This window comes from Schistocerca cancellata, chromosome 8 (genome assembly GCF_023864275.1).
Source record: "Schistocerca cancellata isolate TAMUIC-IGC-003103 chromosome 8, iqSchCanc2.1, whole genome shotgun sequence".
Lineage (NCBI taxonomy): Eukaryota > Metazoa > Arthropoda > Insecta > Orthoptera > Acrididae > Schistocerca > Schistocerca cancellata.
This window is the reverse complement of record NC_064633.1, coordinates 532,733,315-532,749,284: the sequence shown is the minus strand read 5'-3', so window position 1 is coordinate 532,749,284 and position 15,970 is coordinate 532,733,315. Positions and strand designations below refer to the sequence as shown.

Below are 15,970 nucleotides of genomic sequence, written 5' to 3'. Positions count from 1 at the left end.
AAGGCAGAACAAAGTGTGCCACAAGGATCTATCCTTGCACAAATATTGTTCTTGTATTATATAAATGACCTGCCGACTAACATAAATTCAGACACTATTCTTTATGCAGATGACTCTACAGCAATAGACTGTTACAAGAAAAATGAAAATTTAATTAGTTATCTTCATCAGTCTCTGGCTGAAATTGAGGCCTGGGTGAGAAATAATGGTCTGAAATTAAATCTACCAAAGACACAAATCATTCACTTTACCACAAAACGAGCTGTACAGGATATACTAGAAATAAGATATGAGGACAATCACTTTGCCACCACGAACAGTACCAAAATTCTAGGTGTAATGCTGAACAAGAATTTATCATGGACAGACCACATAGATGATATGTGTCACCATCTAAATAGTCTAATATTTGCAATGAATGTTATAAGCAGTATAATAGAAACACCAGTCATAAAAGTTGTACATCATGCATATTTTGTATCTGTGATTAGATATGGTATAATTTTTTGGGGATTAGAGAAAGCAAACTTACAGAGAGTCTTTAGGCTACAGAAAAAACTCATTAGAGCCATGGCAGATGCAGAAAAGAGACAATCGTGCAGACCCCTGTTCGAGGCCCTTGATCTTATGACTGTTCCTGGCCTCTATATCTATGCGACAATTAAGTGTTCTAAACAAAACCCACAACTTTTTGAGGATAACCTGTTTAAGCATGATTATGAAACAAGAAACAAATATCAATATAAGTTACCAATTCATAGGCTAAAACTGCTGCAGAAGACACCTTACTATATGGGTATGAGGCTGGAAAATAAGGTCTATGAAAAATTTAAAAATTATGAACCAGGAGAAGTTGGACATCATTTTAAAAAATACCTAGGAAGTAAATATTATTACAGTGTAGAATAATTATGACTGACTGTCACAAATAACTGTGCCTGATGTTACGTTTTATTCTGTCATGCTAAAAAAGTACTTTAAGTAAATGTTTATTCCTAATTTTACTTTATTTTCAACATGATTATTTTAAATCATTTTGTGGTACTTAAAATTACAAATTACCTGTAATTATTCTGTATACTTACAATTAGAAGTAGCTTTAAACTGACAAGTCACCTATGTCCCAATCAGCTGATTGTATATGACATGTTATGTGTAAATAAAGTTTCTATTCTATTCTACCATCGATCTCCTTACGTGAGGCAGTCTTCTTAGAAGTGGGCGCAATAGCCCTTTTGATACCCGAATACACTACACCAATGTCTCCAACACCTAAATACTCCGGTATACTTGTACAAAGTTTCTCCCAGTATGTATGAATGCGGTTGCAAACTGTGCATTTAACAACTGCCTTTGCTTTGTTTAGATCATTGTGGGTAGTGTTACAGTGGTTTCAGTTCTAGTTGATAGTTGCGTGACACTTAAATACAAGGAGGGGTTTCAGCACATCAATATTCTCAAGGACCCAATCCCAATGCAAGGATTTTGTACCAAATGTAGTTTATTGATTCATCCAAAACTAGTTTAAAGACTGCTTTATTACACGATGGTAACACGTATGCATCTATACCTGTTGGATGTGCTGTACATATGAAGGAAAGCTATGAAAACCTAGAAATAGTGCTAAGTAAAATGGGCTATTCTGCTCATGGTTGGATGATGTGTTGTGATCTAAAAATAACATGCATGCTCCTTGATCAGCAAGGTGGCTTTGCCAAATTTCCACGTTTCTTGTGTGAATGGGACAGTAGGGCTAGGGATCAACACTGGTGCAGAAAGAACTGGCCTGTGAGTGGGTCTTTAAAACCTGGTGAGAAAAACATTCTACGCAAAAACCTTGTAGATCCAAAACACATACTCCTACCACCTCCGCATATAAAGTTAGGCCTAATGAAACAGTTTGTAAAGGCTTTGCCTAAAGATGGACCTTGTTTTAAGTATCTCTGTCAAAAGTTTCCACACCTTTCAGAAGCTAAACTAAAAGAAGGCATCTTTGTTGGACCTGACATTAGAAAATTGATGTTTGATGTTAACTTTGAATCCACAATGACCTTAAATGAGAAAGAAGCCTGGGTATCATTCAGGCAAGTCATTACAAAGTTCTTAGCAAATGAAAAAGACCCAGAATATGTTTCTGTTATAGCTACAATATTGTTGTTGTTGTTGTTGTTGTTGTGGTCTTCAGTCCTGAGACTGGTCTGATGCAGCTCTCCATGCTACGCTATCATGTGCAAGCTTCTTCATCTCCCAGTATCTACTGCATCCTACATCCTTCTGAATCTGTTCAGTGTATTCATCTCTTGGTCTTCTTCTATGATTTTTACCCTCCACGCTGCCCTCCAATACTAAATTGGTGGTCCCTTGATGCCTTAGAATATGCCCTACCAACCGATCCTTTCTTCTAGTCAAGTTGTGTCACAAATTTCTCTTCTCTCTAATTCTATTCAATACCTCCTCATTAGTTATGTGATCTACCCATCTAATCTTCAGCATTCTTCTGTAGCACCACATTTCAAAAGCTTCTATTCTCTTCTTGTCCAAACTATTTATTGTCCATGTTTCACTTCCATACATGGCTACACTCCATACAAATACTTTCAGAAACAAATTCCTGACACTTAAATCTATACTCAATGTTAACAAATTTCTCTTCTTCAGAAACGCTTTCCTTGCCATTACCAGTCTACATTTTATATCCTCTCTACTTCGACCATCATCAGTTATTTTGCTGCCCAAATAGCAAAACTCCTTAACTACTTTAAGTGTCTCATTTCCTAATCTAATTCCCTCAGCATCACCCAACTTAATTCAACTACATTCCATTATCCTCGTTTTGCTTTTGTTGATGTTCATCTTATACCCTCCTTTCAAGACACTGTCCATTCTGTTCAACTGCTCTTCCAAGTCCTTTGCTGTCTCTGACAGAATTACAATGTCATCGGCGAACCTCAAAGTTTTTATTTCTTCTCCATGGATTTTAATACCTACTCCAAACTTTTCTTTTGTTTCCTTCACTGCTTGCTCAAGATACAGATTGAATAGCATCGGGGATAGGGTACAACCCTGTCTCACTCCCTTCCCAACCACTGCCTCCCTTTCATGTCCCTCGACTCTTATAACTGCCATCTGGTTTCTGTACAAATTGTAAATAGCCTTTTGCTCCCTGTATTTTACCCCTGCCGTCTTCAGAATTTGAAAGAGAGTATTCCAGTCAACATTGTCAAAAGCTTTCTCTTAAGTCTACAAATGCTAGAAACATGGGTTTGCCTTTTGTTAATCTATGTTCTAAGATAAGTGGTAGGGTTTATTACAATATTAAGACGTTTGAAACTTTAAGATGTTTAATGAGCCTGAAAGTTCACTTTTTGAACAGTCACCTTGATTACTTCCTGGACAATATGGGACATGTTAGTGAGCAGCGAGGAGAACGATTTCACCAGGACATTAATGTGATGGAAAAACACTACCAAGGCCACTGGAACACCAACATGATGGTGGACTACTGTTGTTCACTTCACCGAGAAGTTCAGCAAGCAACTCATTTTAGAAAAAGTTACACAAGAAGCTTCAAAGAAAAAAGAGAAAAAAATACAAACCAATACTAGCTGACAAGTGAAACCTCTATTAACACATATCATTTTTAAGTAGCTTATTGTAAATACAAACCATGCTTATGTTGTAACAAAGCATTTCATTAATTTCCCCATTTACGGTATAGCATAGGATTTTTATGCTATATAATAAAAAGCATATTGCTCGAAAACTATGGGTGATACAAAAAACTAAGGGTAGATTTGGATTCAGCTCATAAAAATCTATAAAAATCAGCTGTCAAAGGAAAAAAATTTTTTTTTTTTAAATTTTCGTTGTCCTGTGTAATTACTCACTTCATCGTGTCTGCCTTTTTTGTAAATGGGTCGTATTTCAGCATACTTCAGTCTATCAGGAAAACATCCTTCCTCCAAAGATTGATTCATTATAAGGGACAGAGGATGTGCAATACTATGGGTGACTGCCTTTATAGTCATCACGGATTGTAGTCAATAAATGCAACAAAGGGTGGAACACTATTCCAACCTCTACACACACACACATCCGGTCAACACCAGCTCAAAAGAAATGGAAAAATTTCTCAGCTGTCAACTTGCCATGAGCTGGATGCTGTGCCTGAGGAGGATCTTCAGAAAGCTGTAGTGTGGCTTAAATGCAGGAAACACCGTGGTAAAGACAGTATCCACACACAACTGATTAAACTCCTCCCAGTGCTCTACTGCCTTTGTTTGAAGTGTTGGCCTGAGGGTACTGTACTGCAGAAGATGTGTGTTGCCAACATTGTCACTCTATATGAAGGTAGAAGCAGTCATGGTGATTGCAACTGCCACTGTACAATTTCAGTTCTTAGTACCATTGGAAAAGCGTTTGCCCATGCGGTGCTGTGTAGACTGGAGAAGCTTGCCGTGCATGTATATCGTGACGTGGGTTTTGAGCTCAGTGATCTACTACCAAGTGATCTTCACGCTCTGACAAATTCAGGAAAAATGCCATGAGAAGAAGACCCCATTGTTGATTGCTTTAATTGATCTAAATAAGGCGTTTGACACAGTAAGCAGGGATGGACTCTATTAGTGAAGATAAGGTTCCCTCAAAAACTTTTGAAGATGATCAGGGCTCTTCATGATGAAGGAAGCACAGCAGGTCCTTTTCTTGCAAAAAAAGCAGTTTGTCAAGGCTGTGTACTGGTCCCCACCTTGTTTGATATTCATCTTTTGGGTTTACAGCTCTTGTCTTTCTTCTGTGTTTGCTGTTAAATTATGGAATATAGGTTCCACCTTGTTACATCCTAAAAGTATGTTCACTTTTATAGTAGTCCAATAAACAAAACCCTCTGATCATGGCACAGAGATGCTGAAACATGTTTGGGTAACATGAAAAATCAGTGATGAAAAAAAAAAGGCAGAACCTATATCCCTTGTATGCCATATTCTTCTCGTTAATTCTCAAAGTTACTTTTGGTGAAACATAACTTTGCATCCATCTGCATACCAGACCTGACAGGAAACTTTACAAAATCTTGTTACTCAGATCCAAGCACTACCAGCATTACTGTGAGAACTTATTTGTAAGTAACCTTTATTTGCTGACAATGCAGCATCATAATACATACTCAAGACGACCTTCAAAATCTTATGGTTCTGTTTGCTGCTACATGCAAGCTCTTCTCCATGTCTGTGATTGTAAAGAACACTGCAATTATAATGAAAGGATACACAGATATGCCTGACGTAAGATTAGATGGCTCCTTGTTGAATGTAATCTACAAATTCTGCAACATCAGTTTGCTGGTGTCAGAAGATCTTTCTCTACGCAACGAAATTAATGCAAGAATTGGCAAAGTGGTGAATGCTTTTGGGGAGTTCTGCAGTAGAATGGGGATCAACAAACACTTTATGGTGCCTGCAAAAATGATTGTCTATCAAACATGCATCCTGAGCTCACTCTTGTATGGTGTTCAGACCTGGACATCAAATACCAAACAAGAACATAAGCTCAGCACCTTTCATCTGCAGTGCTTATGAAACGTTCTTGGCATAATGTGGAGGGTCTGTGTGACAAATGAAATGGTTCCAGAATGAGATTTTCACTCTGCAGCGGAGTGTGCACTGATATGAAACTTCCTTGCAGATTAAAACTGTGTGCCCGACCGAGACTCGAACTTGGGACCTTTGCCTTTCACGGGCAAGTGCTCTACCATCTGAGCTACCGAAGCACGACTCACGCCCGGTCTCACAGCTCTACTTCTGCCAGTATCTTGTCTCCTACCTTCCAAACTTTACAGAAGCTTCTCTGCGAACCTTGCAGAACTAGCATTCCTGAAAGAAAGGATATTGCGGAGACATGGCTTAGCCACAGCCTGGGGGATGTTTCCAGAATGAGATTTTCACTCTGCAGTGGAGTGTGCGCTGATATGAAACATCCTGGCAGATTAAAACTGTGTGCCCGACCAAGACTCGAACTCGGGACCTTTGCCTTTCGCGGGCAAGTGCTCTACCATCTGAGCTACCGAAGCACGACTCACGCCCGGTACTCACAGCTTTACTTCTGCCAGTATCTCGTCTCCTACCTTGCAAAATCTCATTCTGGAAACATCCCCCAGGCTGTGGCTAAGCCATGTCTCCGCAATATCCTTTCCTTCAGGAGTGCTAGTTCTGCAAGGTTCGCAGGGGAGCTTCTGTAAAGTTTGGAAGGTAGGAGATGAGATACTGGCGGAAGTAGAGCTGTGAGACCAGGCGTCAGTCGTGCTTCAGATGGTAGAGCACTTGCCCGCGAAAGGCAAAGGTCCCGAGTTCGAGTCTCAGTCGGGCACACAGTTTTAATCTGCCAGGAAGTTTCATATCAGCGCACACTCCGCTCCAGAGTGAAAGTCTCATTCTGGAAACATCCCCCAGGCTGTGGCTAAGCCATGTCTCCGCAATATCCTTTCTTTCAGGAGTGCTAGTTCTGCAAGGTTCGCAGGGGAGCTTCTGTAAAGTTTGGAAGGTAGGAGACGAGATACTGGCAGAAGTAGAGCTGTGAGACCAGGCGTGAGTCGTGCTTCGGTAGCTCAGATGGTAGAGTACTTGCCTGCGAAGGCAAAGGTCCCGCGTTCGAGTCTCGGTCGGGCACACAGTTTTAATCTGCTAGGAAGTTTCAAATGAAATGGTTCTGAATGCTGCAAATCTACCAAGTGTCCCTGCCACTCTCAAGGTACATTGCCTGCTGTGGGACACTTAATCTTATGGACCACTCCCGTCTTCCTTACCACAGATTAGTTAGTGTGATAGCACATGCCAAGAGACCCCCTGGAAGACCTGCTTTGCACTTTGCTGTGAGCATGATAGGAATGAATTTAATATTGACTGTGACAAATGGGAGGAGTTTTCTGAAAACTGTAGCAAATGGAGGAAATTCGTCAAGGATGGTAGCAAGTTCCATGGTGATGCCTCGCTCAACCATTTATCTGCAAAATGAGTATGTAGACAAGCATATCTGATGAACCCTTCTTTTCCTTTGGTGTGGCATACACTCGATCCAACTGTGGGTACCTGGTGATATATTGCATTGGACCACTGAGTCACTAAAGAAAGTGCCTGTGTGATGCTACATAAATCTTTCATTAGGATACATATGTCATTGATGTGCTCATAAATCTTCCATTAGGATATATATGTCATTGATGTGCTCTTCAGGCTAAAGACTGGTTTGATGCAGCTTTCCATGCTAGTATATCTCATTTATATCTTTTCATACCTACACCACACTGCATGTACTTGAACCTGCTTACTGTAGCGATGCCTTGTTATTGCTCTACTATATTTACCCCCCACACTTCCCTCCATTACCAAACTTATGATTCCATTATGACTCAGCATGTTTCCTTTCAACTGACCCCTATTTTTACTGAAGTTGTTTTGTAAATTTGTTTTTCGTCAGTTTGATTCAGGACCTCTTAATTAGTTACTCAGTCTCCTCATTTACTCTCCAGCCATCTTCTGTGATACTTGATTTCAAAAGCTTCTATTCCCTTCTTGTCTGAACTATTGTTCATGTTTCAGTTTCATACAAGGCCGAACTCCAGACAAATAACTTCACAAATGGCTTCCTAACACTTATTTTCTTTTTCAGAAAAGATTTTCTTCCTATTTGCTAGTCTGCATTTTCTATCCCCTTTAGTTCTGCCATCACTGTTTGCTGCCAAGATGGAAAAACTTGTCTACTACTTGTAGTGTCCCATACCCTCAGTGTGATTGGATTTAATCAGACTAAATTCCATTACCACTGTTGATGTTTATCTTTGAAAGACATTATCAGTTCCATGTTCATCTGATCTTCCAAGTCCTTTACTGTCTTTGAAAGCAGTATAATGTTTTTTTATCAGCAAACTTAGCTTTAATGACAATACTGAAGACTGTAATGCTGTTATGTCCAAATAAAGATTACTGTTAATGCTATGGCAACTACTACAATTACTAATAGTTCACTCCTCATGATCTCATTGTTAACAATATGGTTGTCTCTAAATTTCCTTTCTGTCTTTATTCTTTGATTGTGGAATTGGCATCATGAAGCTACATAACTTGACGGTGTTATTGCATAGTAATGCTTACTGACGTCTAAAAATGTCTGACTCAGTTGTGATTCATTTTTAGATATTTATAGTCTTTGATATGAAATGTCCTGTGGGCTATATTATGTTGCAACTAGTTGACTGTGCGATTACTGGCATTTAAAGATGTGCTTTTGCATTGTTGCACTTGTGCTTTAGTCCTGTCATATTGTTGTGGTTTATGGAAGCAGTTCAGTTTAAGTCTAGATTGTAAATGTAATTATTACTGTACTGCGACTCTTTAGGTGGATATTTTTTGATGCTCCTTCATTCTGCATACAATATACAGAAATCAACACAAACGGCTCTTGAACAAACTGGCCTCCTAAGAAGAGGGAAACATTACGTTATAAACTACTCCACTGTATCAAACATAAAGAATATACAATTATTTAAAGTAGTTACCTGTTATATAAATTGTACTATAGTATAAGCGAATACCTTATATCACAGATGAAAAAAAGTCTACCTAAATTTACTATCTACTAACATTTTCTTTTATATTTAAATGCATATGTAATCACATTTGTCTACTGAAATATTCCTATTTTATTAAATATATCATGCTGTAATGTTATCATCACATTACATATCTTCCAGTTAATACATACTGTGCTCGTTCTCATGGCATAATCTTCACTATATTTATATTAACATGTCCAACATCATACTGTGCATATTGTACAACAAATAACCGAAAGAATCAATAAGAATGAGAGGTATCTCTTAGAAAGTTCTTCTGTTTCAGGTGACAGGTGAACCAAAGCTAAGAGGTAAGCTACGATTCCGTGCAGTTGTGAGGAAAGTGTTTGCCAACCTCTATTGGCTGACTGAAACTGAAGAAGAGGAAATAGATGAAACTGACCAACAGAAAATCTTGGCTCTGAAGCGGAAAAGGGGCAAAAAGGGCACACTTTCCCTGCAGGTAAACTTAATCTTAGTTTGTTTCTCAAAGAAAATGCTTAATCTGCTCATTAGTGATGTGATTATTTGTGTTTCAGGACAAAGCATCATTTATGAAACCAGCAGAATATCGCTCTGAGAAGGAAAGAGAAATCCTTAGTAGCATTGTTTGTGGACTTCAGTGCTTCAAACGTTATCCTGAGGTGTATGTTCATAACTTCACATTATAAAATTTGTGTATTTGTATGTGTGTGTGTGTGTGTGTTTGTGTGTGTGTGTGTGTGTGTTGTTGTTGTTGTTGTTGTTGTTATACTGAATAATGAATTTGTTTTAAAGCTTGGCATGTTATGATCATTTTATATGTACTTGCTTATGGCTAAGTACTTCCTGATTCCTAATAATCTCTGCAGAGATGTGATACTACTCAGGTACACACACACACACACACACACACACACACACACACACACACACACACACACACGGGGTGGGGAGGTGGGGGTGGGGGTGGGGGGTGCCATCTGCTATTTGGGTGTGTTGCCTTTTCTTCATTTTAATTGGTTTCTACTCATTCCCTGCACCATAACTATCTGTTTGTCCTTGTTTGGTTTTTTCATTTCAGGACATACTTTTTTACCTGCATGTCAGTTTGTGATGAAGCAAGCTGGGTTATTTTTACTTCACCTCTTGTTTTGCCATCTGACTCCTTAAAAATAATTTTTTCACTTGTAACTAATTACCATTAACATACCCGAGTATAATCTGCCTTTCCATAAAAGAGAAAAATTGGCCCTCAGTTTTAAAGACTATAACAGCAGATCTAATTTTATGTTTATTTTTATTGATGTGATTGATTTTCTAATTTATTTTGACTATTACTAGTTAGTATATTTACTGTTCATTGTAGTGATGGATGATATAATGAGTACAGTAGCACAAGTAATTGGTGAAAGGAGGATGAAAGCTATGGTGTTTGCAGATGATCTGATTTGGGGGAATAAGGAGGAGGAAGTACAAGAGCAGTTGGATGTATGGGAATGAACAGTACAGGAATATGGGATGAAATGTAGTATAAGTAAGAGTGAGGTAATTATCACAGCAAGAAAGAAGGAGAGAGGAACAATGGGAATAACAATTGGTGGGGAACGATTGAGGAGAGTGGATAGATTAGATTAGATTAGATTAGATTAGATTAATCCTAGTTCCATGGATCATGAATACGATATTTCGTAATGATGTGGAACGAGTCGAATTTTCCAATACATGACATAATTAGGTTAATTTAACAACATACTTAAGTTAATATAACAACTTTATTCTTTTGTGTGTTTTTTATTTTTCTTTATTTTTTATTTTTATTTTTTTTATTATTATTTTTTTTTTTTTTAATATTTCTTTCTTAATTTATATCTAAAAATTCCTCTATGGAGTAGAAGGAGTTGTCATTCAGAAATTCTTTTAATTTCTTCTTAAATACTTGTTGGTTATCTGTCAGACTTTTGATACTATTTGGTAAGTGACCGAAGACTTTAGTGCCAGTATAATTCACCCCTTTCTGTGCCAAAGTTAGATTTAATCTTGAATAGTGAAGATCATCCTTTCTCCTAGTATTGTAGTTATGCACACTGCTATTACTTTTGAATTGGGTTTGGTTGTTAATCACAAATTTCATAAGAGAGTATATATACTGAGAAGCTACTGTGAATATCCCTAGATCCTTAAATAAATGTCTGCAGGATGATCTTGGGTGGACTCCAGCTATTATTCTGATTACACGCTTTTGTGCAATAAATACTTTATTCCTCAGTGATGAATTACCCCAAAATATGATGCCATATGAAAGCAATGAGTGAAAATAGGCGTAATAAGCTAATTTACTAAGATGTTTATCACCAAAATTTGCAATGACCCTTATTGCATAAGTAGCTGAACTCAAACGTTTCAGCAGATCATCAATGTGTTTCTTCCAGTTTAATCTCTCATCAATGGACATACCTAAAAATTTGGAATATTCTACCTTAGCTATATGCTTCTGATTAAGGTCTATATTTATTAATGGCGTCATACCATTCACTGTACGGAACTGTATGTACTGTGTCTTATCAAAATTCAGTGAGAGTCCGTTTACAAGGAACCACTTAGTAATTTTTTGAAAGACAGTATTGACAATTTCATCAGATAATTCTTGTTTCTCAGGTGTGATGACTATACTTGTATCATCAGCAAAGAGAACTAACTTTGCCTCTTCATGAATATAGAATGGCAAGTCATTAATATATAATAAGAACAATAAAGGACCCAAGACTGACCCTTGTGGAACCCCATTCTTGATAGTTCCCCAGTTTGAGGAATGTGCTGATCTTTGCATGTTACGAGAACTACTTATTTCAACTTTCTGCACTCTTCCAGTTAGGTACGAATTAAACCATTTGTGCACTGTCCCACTCATGCCACAATACTTGAGCTTGTCTAGCAGAATTTCATGATTTACACAATCAAAAGCCTTTGAGAGATCACAAAAAATCCCAATGGGTGGTTTTCGGTTATTCAGATCATTCAAAATTTGACTGGTGAAAGCATATATGGCATTTTCTGTTGAAAAACCTTTCTGGAAACCAAACTGACATTTTGTTAGTACTTCATTTTTACAGATATGTGAAGCTACTCTTGAATACATTACTTTCTCAAAAATTTTGGATAAAGCTGTTAGAAGGGAGATTGGGCGGTAATTGTTGACATCAGATCTATCCCCCTTTTTATGCAAAGGTATAACAATAGCATATTTCAGTCTATCAGGGAAAATGCCCTGTTCCAGAGAGCTATTACACAGGTGGCTGAGAATCTTACTTATCTGTTGAGAACAAGCTTTTAGTATTTTGCTGGAAATGCCATCAATTCCATGTGAGTTTTTGCTTTTAAGCAAGTTTATTATTTTTTTAATTTCAGAGGGAGAAGTGGGTGAGATTTCAATTGTATCAAATTGCATAGGTATGGCCTCTTCCATTAACAGCCTAGCATCTTCTAATGAACACCTGGATCCTACTATATCCACAACATTTAGAAAATGATTATTAAAAATATTTTCAACTTCTGACTTTTTGTTCGTAAAGCTTTCATTCAATTTGATGGTAATACTGTCTTCCTCTGCTCTTGGTTGACCTGTTTCTCTTTTAATAATATTCCAAATTGTTTTAATTTTATTATCAGAGTTGCTGATTTCAGACATGATACACATACTCCTGGATTTTTTAATAACTTTTCTTAATATAACACAGTAGTTTTTATAATTTTTGATAGTTTCTGGGTCACTACTCTTTCTTGCTGTCAGATACATTTCCCTTTTCCGGTTACAAGACATTTTTATACCCTTAGTAAGCCATGGTTTGTTACAAGGTTTCTTACGAGTATATTTAACTATTTTCTTGGGGAAGCAGTTTTCAAATGCATTTACAAAAATGTCATGAAATAAATTATATTTTAAATTGGTATCAGGTTCACGGTACACCTCATCCCAGTCTAACTGCTGTAGGCTTTCCCTGAAATTTGCAATTGTTAAATCGTTGACTGAACGTACTACTTTGGAGGACTGTTTAGTATTGCTGAATGGAGCTATGTCATATATTGTAACTAGCTGTGCACCATGATCAGAAAGACCATTCTCAACAGGCTGAGCATTTATCTGGTTAAACTTATCTTGGTCTACAAAGAAGTTATCTATCAGTGAGCTGCTATCCTTTACCACCCGAGTAGGAAAATCAATAATGGGTGTCAAGTTGAAAGAACCGAGTAATACTTCAAGGTCATTTTTCCTATTACCCTCTTTCAGAGAATCTACATTGAAGTCCCCACAAATAATAATTTGCTTCCCCCTGTCTGACAGATAGCACAACAAGGAGTCCAAATTTTTCAGAAATAGATGAAAATTTCCTGATGGGGACCTATATACAGTTACAATTATAAATGTGCCTTTATTTAATTTAAGCTCACAGGCACATGCTTCTATATGTTTCTCTACACAAAACTTTTTTGTTTCTATACTTTTTGCACAATGATAACTTTTGACATATATGGCAACTCCTCCTTTCTCCATATTTTCTCTCATTACATGTGCAGAGAGCTTATAACCACTTACATTTACCTTATCTATATCAGTAACAATGTGATGCTCAGACAGGCATAGTATATCTATTTCATTCTCAGCTTCTAAATCTTCTAAACAAACCAGAAGCTCATCTACTTTATTCTTTAAACTCCCAATATTTTGATGAAATATACTTACATTATTTTTAATTATACTTTTATGAGACCCTTTCCTTATTCTAACATTTGCAGTACTCTCCTGTCTGAGTTTCTCATTGTGCTTAGGCCTAGTTCCTATACCAGTGGTCACATGGTGTTCAGAGAGGCAGATTATGTCAACTGGGTTGGGTGACTTTAATTCATCAATGCAATTACCTAGGACTGAGATACAACTTGGTGGAGATAAAATTTCTGGTGATTGGTGAAAATTTATAATTGGTAGCTGTGATTGGTGATCTAATGTGCTAGAATTGTGCTGTTTAATTTCTTTCCTAAACTGAAGATTTGTTTCAGTCCTGACCTCTCGTAGAACTTGACATCTTTCTGTCTTACCTATCCTAAAAAAGGTGCTGCTCCAACACCTGTAACCACTGGTATTTTACCATTCATGGCAGTGCCTCCCCCCCTTAAATTTCCTGCTATTACCCCAGCCAGTTTCCCCTTCCCTTTCCTGTTGAGATGTAGGCCGTGCCTGGTATAGTCCCACCTTTCAAGTACCTAGGAAGCCTGATACAGGAAGGCGGAAATAAATGAGCGGGGGAGAAAAGCAGAAGCATTTCGGAAGTGTGTCAGAGGCCTGATATGGAGCAAAGATGCACCCCAAATCAGTAAAAAGGTTATATACCAGTCATATTATGTCCTAATCCTGACATATGCATCAGAAACCTGGGTTATGAAAGGAAGAGAGAAAAGCAAAGTACAAGCTAGTGAGATGAAATTCTTGAGAAACAGTATTGGAGTGACAAAGATAGACAGGTTAAGAAATGAGAGGATCAGAGAGTTAATGAAGGTGGAACCATTAGAGGAGGAGATAGAGAAATCAAGGCTGAGATGGTATGGACATGTGAAGAGAATGGAGGAGAAGAGGATACCCAGGAGGATACACGAGATGAAACTGGAAGGAAAGAGACCAAGAGGGAGACTGAGAGACAGATGGCTGAAAAGAGTGGAGGACTGTGTCCAGAAGAAAGGAGAAGACTGGACCAAGGTGAAGATGGAGGGATGGTGGCAAGCCAGAAGATGATGTAGAGGTCTGTGTTCCTTACAGACCTAGCCAGAGGCTGGAAACTGTCCAAGATGATGATGATGATCTTTGTTATAAGGTGAAATCAGTAATTGTTTCATAACTTAAACTCTATTGTTGACTTGTAAACAAATATAAATTCTGTACTAATTATAAATATTTGGAGGAACAACTAATAGTATTCGTAAAGGATTTATTTGGCTCTATTCGAAAACATGTTAGCAAAGCCAGCCCTTAATTAATTCCAAAGTAATTAACAGTTTTGTCAATAGTATTGTTTGCGTAACTATGTGTGTTAATTTATATCTAAAAACAAAGATGATGTGACTTACCAAACGAAAGCTCTGGCACGTCAATAGACACACAAACAAACACAAACATACACACCAAATTCTGCAACCAACGGTTGCTTCGTCAGGAAAGAGGCAAGGAGAGGGAAAGACGAAAGGATGTTGGTTTTAAGGGAGAGGGTAAGGAGTCATTCCAATCCCGGGAGCGGAAAGACTTACCTTAGGGGGAGAAAAGGACGGGTATACACTCGCACACACACACACACACACACATATCCATCCACACATATACAGACACAAGCAGACATGTCTTTTGGAGGATCCTAATCCTACTCCTAATGATCCAACTCCCCAAGTCACTATCCAAATTGAACCCTGCCTGGAACAGTTCCAGTGGGACCCACCTCCTCTTCCTCAAAATCACCCTCTCCAAACCTTCCAGGAATTTCTGACTTCCAGCCTTGCCTCTCAATCCTTCTTAAAAAACCTTAATCCTACTCCCAACATCACCACTGCTGAAGCCCAGGCTATCCGTGATCTGAAGGCTGATCGATCCATCGTCATTCTTCCGGCGGACAAGGGTTCCACGACCGTGGTACTTGATTGTCGGGAGTATGTGGCTGAGGGACTGCGTCAGCTTTAAGACAACACTACTTACAAAGTTTGCCAAGGTAATCCCATTCCTGTTTTCCAGGCAGAGCTTCAAGGAATCCTCAGAAACTTAGGCCGCCTACAAAACCTTTCACCTGACTCCATCAACCTCCTGACCCCACCAACACCCCGCACCCCTACCTTCTACCTTCTTCCTAAAATTCACAAACCCAATCATCCCGGCCGTCCCATTGTAGCTGGTTACCAAGCCCCCACAGAACGCATCTCTGCCTATGTAGATCAACACCTTCAACCCATTACACGCAGTCTCCCATCCTTCATCAAAGACACCAACCACTTTCTCGAACGCCTGGAATCCCTACCCAGTCTGTTACCCTGGAAACCATCCTTGTAACCATTGATGCCACTTCCTTATACACAAATATTCCGCATGTCCAGGGCCTCGCTGCGATGGAGCACTACCTTTCACGCCGATCACCTGCCACCCTACCTAAAACCTCTTTCCTCATTACCTTAGCCAGCTTCATCCTGACCCACAACTTCTTCACTTTCGAAGGCCAGACATACCAACAATTAAAGGGAACAGTCATGGGTACCAGGATGGCCCCCTCATACGCCAACCTATTCATGGGTCGCTTAGAGGAAGCCTTCTTGGTTACCCAGGCCTGCCAACCCAAAGTTTGGTACAGATTTATTGAT

At 38.5% G+C, this 15,970-nt stretch overlaps 1 protein-coding gene across 1 annotated transcript in view; it reads left to right on the top strand.

Annotated features, from left to right (window-relative positions):
* The window catches only part of LOC126095671 (uncharacterized), a 220,540-nt gene that overhangs the window by 54,892 nt on the left and 149,678 nt on the right, over window positions 1-15,970 (top strand). The window contains exons 2-3 of the mRNA XM_049910427.1: window positions 8,892-9,068; window positions 9,145-9,249. Coding sequence (XP_049766384.1) covers window positions 8,892-9,068; window positions 9,145-9,249 — 282 coding nt within the window. The remainder of the gene's footprint in view (window positions 1-8,891; window positions 9,069-9,144; window positions 9,250-15,970) is intronic.